Genomic DNA, 10,824 nt, shown 5'->3' with positions numbered 1-10,824 from the left:
TAGGATTTTGGATTTTTTTTAAATAAATAAATACTAAAAATTTAAATAAAAATTTTTAAAATATTTTCAAAAATAATTTTTTGAATTTCAGAATAATGTTTTTAAAAATATGAAAACTTTCGAATTCTAAAAGGTAATCTTCAAAAATAATAATAATAAAATTTATAAAAATGATAAAATTTATAAAACAGATCAAAAAAATTTCATGTACGCCAAAATGGAAACCATCTATATAATTTTAACTGTCATAAATATATTTTAATTTTTCTAACAAAATAGAAAACACATAAAATAAATTAAAAGTGTATTTCATCTTTACAAGGAGTTCAAATTTAGTAAACTATATATATATACACACTTCTATACTTAAATAATATTATCAACATATTTTCAATCATTCCAAAAAACAATAATAAAGTTTTAAAATCAAAAATACATATATATATATATTTTTTTTAAGTATAGAAGTGTGTATATATATATATGTGTGTGTGTGTGTGTGTGTGTTTTACTGAATTATAATTTTATATAAAAATAATAACGTACTTTAGAAGCATAGTCCAAAGCTAGTACTTTTAAAGTATTTTGATATAATTTATATGAGTATTCTAATGTTTTGAATACTCATTTATTTCGTGACAAAAAAGAAAAATAATAATTTATTTAATAAATTGTTATTTTTTTAAAGAGATTTGAAATTGGAAATCAATAAATGAGATTCTCTAATAATTCAACGTCGTATTGTTTGGAAATTTTATTACTCTATAAAATATGTATAATCTTTGTTGAACAAAAGATTAAGAATCTAAGAAACTGAACAAAAAAAAAATTATTAGACCACAATATATATTATATGTTCAATTCTTCCATTAAAATGCACAAACTTAATTTCATATAGCATATTATACATATAGATATAATAAAGTTTGGATACATTATATTGTAGTCTAATTAGAGACGACCATGAGAAATCAACTCTAGCAAAGCAATCTCGTTCATCATAACTTCATCGCATCCATGCATTACCATCCAACTATCTGTCATCGATTCATCAAACTCGGCGGTTAAACCACTTCCCGGCCTAGCCGTCGAACCAGAGGTAGACGTAACAGCTGATGAAGACGTATCATTTCCATCATCTAAACCCAAGTTCATCACACCATCAATGATATACTTACATTCATTGCTCTTGTCATAGTCCGAAGCTGCAATAATTACAACTTTACCTTTACTTCTCATATTTTTTGCACTAACTTTTATGTTTGCATTTGCGTCAAAGGTTGCATTGGTCCTTAGAGTATCATCATTGTAGGTAACAGACCTAATGTAGTTTTGAAGAGTGCTGCTACACATTGCAAGGGAAGTTTTGTCTTTTCCCTTAGACCTCCTTGATTGTTGTCGGCGTTTAGTCGCATTCCAGTGGTTCTTGATTGTATTTTCAGTACGTCCAGGGAGTTTCCGAGTGATCTCAGCCCATTTGTTCCCAAGCTCTTTGTGGGCAGAAATAAGTATCCTATCCTCTTCTTCACTCCAACCATCTTTCTGTAATATAAAAAGTCTTATGCTTTAATATATATTTTGAAAATTTTGTCTACGTTTGTGAGTTATAATGAGAGAATATAAGTGAAAATCAATTTAGTTTGAATGCTTACCAATTAAGAACTACTTGTCTATAACAAGAAGATAAAATGCTTTAAATAAATTTCATAGACATATATGTATTTACAAAAAAATCAAAGTATTCATGCATGATATACCATCATAAAATAGTCAATATTAAACAAATTCAATTGGATATTTTTCACTAGCCAGTTATATAAGATGGATTTATGTTAATATATGTGCATATGTGTGTATTGCCACTGTGATGTATATACATAACAAGATATCATTTTATAAGTAAACCATAAAATACTTTCTTAAGACATGGTTATATATGTACTATGATACATTGTCAATTTGAATAATCTGAATGGCATAATGAAATATAAATGTGTGTCATGGATAAGAGATATAGTGACATGTAAATATATGGTTAAACACACATTAAAGATCATATACACAATGATACCACATGATCTGTAGATAGATGTATATTATTAAAAATCTAAGAAGAAGGTAACCTTGATATCAGGACGTAGATGATTATGCCATCTTTCTCTACACTGCTTTCCAACTCGTCCTGGTAGCATTTTGGCAATATGAGACCATTTTTTAGTTCCATGGTGCTCCACTAATTGTACCAGTAACCTTAGAATCATCAAAAATCTTATATATTAAATCAGCATAATTATAATAATAAGATAATATATAATCTTACAAGCTAGAATTCCATAAAACAAAGGTTTAATATTTACCTATCTTCACCAGAAGTCCATTGTCCTTTGATGATGCTAGCTTTTTTCACGGGTTTGCATCCTCTTCTCATTTGGAATCTCTTATTCCTTTGATCGGTCTTTATCAGTATTTGATTATTTTGACGTTGATTCATGACAGCATCTTCGTTTGGGCTCAAAAGACACATTGGTTTCGGCGCATTGTATAGATTTGAGTCAGCCATGGCTAGATTGAATAGTGGCTCGTATCCAAAGATGATTCCTTGAGGGTTATCATTTCCCCACATCGTAATTTCACTTGGGGCATGTAAAATGTTGGGTAAATCCTTGGGTGGTGACGATGTGTTATAGACCAAATGAAAGATATCTGGTTTAATGGATATGCCTTGAAGGTATACCTCAAAAGTTCCAATGCATGGAGAAGGAGTGATGCCTTTAAATATATCAAAATGATATGGGGGAATATTTAGATTTGGAATATGATCAGAAGTAGTGTTTGAGATTTTTGATGTTAGATTCTCATGATAAAGATCAGGACTGAGGTTTATGATAGACGTGAGATGTGATCTATCGAGATTAACCTGAAAAGGTTTATGATGCATGTTTTGTAGACATGAAACATTGCCGGTAAGAGATGGATGAAAATCTTTTAGGGGGAGATTTTCATCATAGAGAACAGCTGCGAGGAATGGGTAATGCATTTTGATCATTGACTCAAACTCCATACGATACGATGACTAAGAAGAAGTTAAGAAAACAAACAAAAAACAGAATATGAAGTAATTAATTGCACTTGAATTAAAGAAGAAATAAGGTTGTAAAAGCCATGACTTTGAAGAGCGTTGCATTTAAAAGATACATCTCAAGAAACTAATGGTTAATTGAATTGAAATTCAAGATTGATGATGTAATCAAGGAAGATGAATAGATGGGAGAAACAAAGCTACGAGTAGAGTTTATAAATAGGAGTAGTTGTAAAGAGTGGTGAGGTAAAGATCTAGCTTTTGATAACTTATTTTTTTTTAAATAATTATTTTTAAATGAAATTTGGTAGTTTAAGGATAGAATAGTCATTACAATTCATCATGTAATAATCATGAAGTAGTTATAAGGTAGTTTTGTAACTTTGTAATGTTGTGTAGTACTTTTAAGCATGTTTAGACACGTGTTGAACATGTAAAGCATCATCTTTTCTCTTAGTTGTGTGAATATTTTTGGTATTGTTGCAATGTCAATCTAACGGTCTAAAATAAAGTGTGGGGTCCTCGAATGTTCTCTGTAAATAAAGTAGGTCCCACAATATTTAAATCCAAAACATTGACTACTAAGTCAAAAATAATTAAAAAAACAACTAAATTTTATGTGAAATAATTATTCAAATATATTTTTGGCTTATAATATTTATTTATTATCATATTGATTTTTTTTTAACTATTATTTTCATGGATATGTTTATGTCTTATAAAACCATATATTGGAATTATGTATATGATATAATACTATATAGTAAATTTTATTACCATAAATATTTTGGCGGGAATATATTCAAAAATTGTTCAACTGATGTAAAACAATATTTAAAAAAAGCCATAATTTTAATATTAAATTAAATATATTTAATATAAGATATATATTTTAGAGAAATTTTAAAATATATATTAAATGGAAATTCTGTTTATGTTACAAATTAAAAACTATTGTACAATTTGAAAATTACAGCTTGGAATCACACTAGAAGCCAAATTAAAATGTTGAATAACAATTTTGTAACCGACTAGGATAGGCTTTGAACCAATGACATTCATACCAAAACAAATACGCCACTGAATCTCATTACTTTAATCTTTTTACATAAGTTTTATTACTTTAGTTTTTTATTTCTTAATAAATTATAAGTAGTAAAAAATTCACAATACATACAAATAAAACTAAGTAAAGTAAGTGAATATAAAATATTGATCTCAGCAAGTAATCAGACTGAAAAGTTACTTTTAGCGTGTGGCATAGCCTGGAATTAGAAATTTGTATGCCTTTGCATGATTTCCACTTGTATCTAAATAAGTCTTAGATCCAGCTTAAAATTTGGCTGAAAAACGGCATGTTTGATACTTCCCTTCAACCACCCAAGAAAACAATACGCAATCCACAAAGTTTCCAGACCTTTTACATGAAAGGAAGATTTAAAATAGATTAGCTATTTAGAATGCTGTTTACATGAAATTATTGTAAAAGGTTTTTGGGCTATAAGATCTGTAACTATGTTAATTCAAGTTATTTTAAGGGTTAATATGCAAGTTGGTCTACATGTAGACATACTTTTAACATATTAATTGACAATTATATATTTTCTGTTTGAAACGTACTTTCACTTTATAAATTGACTTTTGTGCTCTTTAACTAAACTATTCAGTTTTTATTTTTTGTTATTTCTTTCTCTATTTTGAATAAAAAATATCTATAGACACTTCTTACATGTGACACATTTTGATTACACTAAGAGACATTTTTTGACTTTCTATTACACATATAGACACTTCTTACATGTGACACACTTTGTTGTGGGACAGCAACAAATTATGGACAATTTTGCCCATAATAAAAACGACACTTGTGGACACTCAAGTAATATGTGGATGGGTAAGTTATGGACGGGTGATGGGTGATTTGTGGACGGGTGATGCGTGGTTGGGTTATTTATGGATGGATGATGTGTGGATGAGTGTTGAGTAATATGTGGACATGCGATGTTAATGTGTTTATAGTAGATAACATGGACAAACTCTCTGTTTTGATTCTATAAAACTATACAATACATGGACATGGACTCATGTTACTAAAATTATACCACAAAACATGGATAAGGTACCTATTATCAAAACCCTCACCAAAAGAAAAAAAAAAGAGATTTTGTCCATATCTAACTTTTTTGTTTTGATAAGACAAATTGTGGACTGGTACAAAGCCAATACAAATGTTTTTGATACAAATGGTACTTGTCACTGCCAAGAACTTGTAAGAGATACCATTGATTTGCATAGAAACTCATCGGTTTTTCTTATTCTTCTCTTTCGTATGGACCTCTTGAGATTCATTACAAAAGATAATATTGAATTTCTCATTTTACTAAAAATCCCACTAACCAACGATTTGAACGACTTTCTCCATAGATTTAGTCTCACTACCAACGAGAGTGAAGCGGTGGGCACGTCTCCAACACGAGAAAGAGATGATATTGTGAGTATGAGCAGAGAGAAAACTCGAAGAAGTGTTTACCTTATGTCCGAGAGTAATAGATCTTGCATGTGAGAGATTTTTGATCTAAGGGATCTGCGCTTCGTCATGATGTGGATGTATGCAAATTTGATTACAGCTGAATTTAGATCCCGAGATGATAAATGGAATCAAAGGAATATTGTTCATGTCCATAACTAGTTTATAATTAATTTATAATTCTGTTAAGACGTTCATGTCCACAACTAATTTACAATTTTGTTATCCACGCTTTGCTCTCCACATCCACATTTAGTTTTGTTTACACATTAATATTTTCATAATATATATATATATATATATATATGAAAATAGATCTTAAAAGATAGATAATTTTATATATAGTTTATTACGATAATTATTTTTGTTTAATATATTTTAGAACTTGAGATAAAAGTAAATGAAAACATAAAGTAGAAAAAAAAAATGAAATAAGAAGAGGAAAGAGATTATCTTTAGTTTAAGGTTATTAGAGTTTTTTTGACAAATAAAAATGTGTATCAAGTGATAAGTGTCTTGTAGTGTAATTGAAAAGCGAGAAAGTGTCTCTAGATGTAAAAAATTCATTATATACAAGAAAATGCCACTGGAATATTTAATAAATCTTTTTTTTATTAATGAATTTTTGTAAATTGATTATTAGCTAAAAAACAGTAACAGTAATTTAAGAAGATCTTCCTAGAAAATTTAAAACCAAATAGGATAATTCAATTAACATAATTTATCATTAACCTTATATGAAATCTAACTTCCCTCACTTTGCATTCCCTAAAACAATAATAATTTTGATAGCTTATTATTGTACGACACCGCCAGAGTTTGTATTCTATTCATGCTGAGCTTTTTTTTTTGTTTCTAAAATTGTTGGTTCTCTAATGGGGTTATTTTTGAAAAAACCAAAAAAAAACTAAAATTAGTTTTTAAGAGAGAGAGTAGAGAGAGATAGGAAGAAAGAAGGGGATAGAGAATAAGATTTTAGTCATTTTGTGAATTTTGTTTTTTTTTTCTAGCTACTAGATGCAATTTCTTTTATCTAATTCTCTTTAACTAGGGACAAACAACTTTATATATGATATTTTGTGATACTCAGAAAAATCTACACCTTCTCTAAATTAAAATAATCTCTATACACACATTTAAACTAAATATTGTTTTTAAATCATAGATAGCCTTAACTACTTTGTATATTTGTGCTTACCTATATATTTTCTCAAATGATTCATTTATATTTCTCTATCATCTGATTTTGTAAAATTATCAAGGGATCTACAAATATATTATTAATAATTAATTAATAAAAATCATAAATTCACCACACAAATTTATTTTGATATTCATTTACTAAATTTAAAATAAAATATTTTTTAAAATTTATATAGTTATATTTTCATTATTTATTAGTAATAAATAAAAATAAAAGTCATATAAAAGAATCATTTATATAATATATCAATATCTTATTTTATGTATATTTTCATATAAATAATAGTTCAATGTGAATCCAGTATGATAATTGTTGAAAAGTATTAAAAATATAGCACCAGATTTTTAATAATATATAAAAAAAATTACTATAAATTATCATAAAATTTTGATCAAAAAAATTATAAATTCATTTATGCGGATGTACGGTCATATTCTAAAAAAAAGTGATACAATTGACCATTTACATGACAAAATAAAATTATTCTATATGAACTATAACATAATTATGTTTATAAATTGCATATTAAACAATCATTTAATATGAATAAATTTTAAAAATCTATGTTATCATTTAGACAAATAAATATTTATTTATTACAAAGTAAAACAAAAACACCCGCTCGGGCGAGTGGGTCAAGCTCTAGTTTTACTTAAACCATTACACTAATTAACTTTTGAAATGAATAATCTTAAAACTATATTATTTTATTAATATGATATAAATATAGGGATTTTACCGAATTCTGAGATGTGTATGGTCTTTTTACTTCATAGTAAGCATAGATGTGCTTCCTATAATTATAATAATTAGATATTTATATTATATTAATATTTAAAGTCTGATATCACTATTTTATTATGTTTGATTAATAGATATTTATAAAATAATTAATTATTATTATTTTAATCATGGGGATTTCAAAGATTTTTTAGGCTCAAATACTAATCTCACGAGCCTTTACATCCGAATACGCAACTAATTCATCAATATAGAACAATTAGGTGGCCGAAAAGAATCAAACTTTGGGTGGAAGCTCCAGCTGAAACCCTTTTACCACTAATCCAAAACCACTTAGTTATTAAAATTAAATATCTAATTTGTTCCAAACATGGTCAATTGTTCTTGTCAATAGAATTAAATATCTAATTATATACACAATTGGCCAAGTTGGAACATGTTGGAACATGTGGTTGTAGTTGATTCATGCAACAATCTTATTGGATTCTTGGCTAACCTTGTCCCATAAACGCACTTTTTATCCCAAATTTTTTTTTTGTAATTGTATACGCCACATTATCATATATGTGGTATGTATATATATATTTTTAAAATAACTGCTACTACAAATTTCTTGACATTATTTAACCTAATTTTTCTTCCACTAACCTAACTCAGTGTGAAATAAAATATTTAGCAAGAAAAAATATTTAAACACTTTTATTTTGGTTGATAAAATTTAGTTGTTGGGATCACATTCACATGCGTGGGTTCCTTCGTATCTTAAGGTCCCCTACACACATCTAATTGATGATCTTGTGCTTGTCACTCTTTATTGCCACTCGTATAAATGAAGCTTAAGCAACTTGACACTGCCATTAAACCCCATAAGCGTTGTTGTTTTTTCGTACTTCCATTAAACCTTCCTTGACGTAACATAAAGCAATCCATTAGTAAAGTGCATATGACGCGCTTATACGGGAAGTAATTAAGCAAAGAGTTGTCTCCACCCAATTAAATCGCAGCCACAGAAAACTAGAAATGGCTTTTCTTAAAAATGGCTTAAGACTACTTAAACTTTTGGATTATACGCCAAATCAAGTGTCCTCTCAAATATGGAATGTTTTTAACTATGCTTTAACGAAGAGATTTCGACCACTCTTGTTAATCTAAATAATTTAATCTTTCTAATGGATCTCCAAACTTCATCAGAAATTGGAGTTATGAATTATACTAGCTTATCTAAAAAGTAATCTATGAAAGAATGTCTACAGATGATTTCCTATAAAAATGTGTATTTATTGATTTTATGAATATACAATCGTAATGCTCCAAAAATTATCAGAAAGTAAGTGAATACAAGAGTTACGTTACAATTGGAGTTACATTTATGTTTTAGGTTTCATAAGTGTGTTTTTTTTGTTTTTAATTAATTTTTTCACCACCTTTTTTATATTAAAAAAACGTTGATAATTGCATGCTATGGTGCATAAAAAGAACATGGATGTGGAAACAAAAGCAAGTATGAGCTAATCAAATTGTGAAGGGTCTTTCTCTTGGCTAATTTGGATGTTAAATTTTTTATTAAGTTAGGAATTAGTCACTTGTCACTTTTAAGATAAGTGGATTTTAATTTGGTTAGGGATTAGAGTGAGTGAACTTTTCGAGAGTCAAATCTTATTGTCTCTATCTCTCTGTACCTTCTTCTGTTCTTATAGTTTATGTACTAATAAAGTATCCCTTCAGTAACCTATAGCTAATTAAACTATGTAAAAATGGTAAACAAAACAAGAAAAATTTAACGTCACGATCTATTAAAGGTGATATCGATTTCCTTATGGGAGATGCTTGCAAAAGCATACGGCCAATCATTCAGTTGTCAAAGTACATAGGGAATTTATTCTACCAATTAATTACCGAGTTATACCATCAAATATTATTTGGCAACGGGGATTTGCAGGGTGTGTGGATGTACGATAATAATGTTAACTTGTAAAAACGACAAGGAATCCTGCAAGGAAAATTTTGAATGTCGAGGCTTGTGCATGAGGACGGAAAGGAATACGTGTAGAGATACAAGTCTAAAACGGAACGGCATGGTCTAAGTTGTGTATTATCTCAAAATTTACCAATTTTGGCTGACTTGGATTTAATTTATAGTGCGTCATATCGGCTTCTTTTTTTTTTAACTTTTTGCAGTCTCTAGAAACAGAATAGCTTCATAGCAGATTCTGATTCAATTTTTGTTGTAACCAAACTTTTATTTATTGAACGCATGGGCAAAGTCAGAAAATTTATTCTTTGGGTGCATTACTAAATTAAAAAAAAACATTTAAAAGAATTGAACTTGGAAACTGTGGGTGCACAATTTGATCATTACCAATTTAGCTAACATTTCGATTGGTTTTAGGATTAAAATTGTAAAGTTTATTATTTTTGTGGGTGCAATATTTACAAGGTGGCTTCGCCCTGACTGAATAACATTTATAATTTAGCTAAAAAAAGTTTAGATTTATGCATCTTGCATATGCATCTTATATTTTTGGTATTCTTGGAGCAGATACACAAGTTATTTGAACTATTTGGACGTGGAAAGCAACCAGAGGAGATAGTTTGCAAAATTTGGATTCAAGGAGGCACGTACGTAGTAGCCAGCGCTGTTGACAACTTGGAACACATTCACACAGAGCGGCCTAGTCTAGCAGTCTTAACCAAGGCTGATATCCCCCTCCTTCAGATGATCACATTCGACCATGAGGCATAGCGGTTTTCACCAACAGTTTTACCTTAACCGCAAGAGGAAGGACAATGTAGCAGCTGGAGCTAGCGGCCTGTCCTGAAGACGTCTCGAAAACTCATAGCGGTCCAGATAGCGGCCAAATGCAAAGGCCGCTACAACACCTGCACACATGGTCTCCTCCTAGCGATTGATCTATGGCCGCTACTACTTTTATTAAATCTAGTAGATTTTGAGTTTCTAGCCATTTGATATAAATAGAAGTTGTCTTTAATGACTAATAACATATTTTTATCTACTGTATTAACCTAAAACCTCTTGGATCTTTTTGTGTTTATACAATTTCTACTTTCTCTCTTGTGTTTACTTGTGATTATCTCCTTTATAAGCTTGGTTATGGTTCAAGTTATCATGAGTTTATGATTTTTGAGTACACCTCTTGAATCTTTGGGCTATATAGATTTAGGATGATCAGTGAAGAGTTAAGGTTTTTAGTGTTAGATTTGTTTGTTTCTATACATGCTAAGTGTTCTTAATGCTAGTTTAGACTCGGTCAC

The 10,824-nt window shown here is 29.0% G+C and overlaps 1 protein-coding gene across 2 annotated transcripts; it reads right to left on the bottom strand.

The window, feature by feature from the left end:
• Nucleotides 1-845: 845 nt before the first annotated feature.
• On the bottom strand, nt 846-3,779 carry LOC106352398 (transcription factor MYB118-like). Of its 2 annotated transcripts, XM_022688288.2 has the most exons (4): nt 2,358-3,779; nt 2,124-2,250; nt 1,227-1,542; nt 846-1,139 (listed from the first exon to the last, which is right to left on the bottom strand). In XM_022688288.2, the coding sequence occupies exons 1-4, from the start codon at nt 3,059-3,061 to the stop codon at nt 952-954; spliced, it is 1,335 nt and encodes a 444-aa protein (XP_022544009.2). In that variant the 5' UTR covers nt 3,062-3,779; the 3' UTR covers nt 846-951. The 2 variants fall into 2 exon arrangements, with proteins under 2 accessions (XP_022544009.2, XP_013647490.2); XM_013792036.3 differs by having other exon boundaries at nt 846-1,542; nt 2,358-3,778.
• Nucleotides 3,780-10,824: the final 7,045 nt, after the last annotated feature.

The sequence above is a fragment of the Brassica napus genome, chromosome A6 (genome assembly GCF_020379485.1).
Source record: "Brassica napus cultivar Da-Ae chromosome A6, Da-Ae, whole genome shotgun sequence".
Taxonomy (NCBI): domain Eukaryota; kingdom Viridiplantae; phylum Streptophyta; class Magnoliopsida; order Brassicales; family Brassicaceae; genus Brassica; species Brassica napus.
The sequence above is the reverse complement of the archived record's forward strand: the minus strand, read 5'-3'. Positions and strand labels throughout refer to the sequence as shown.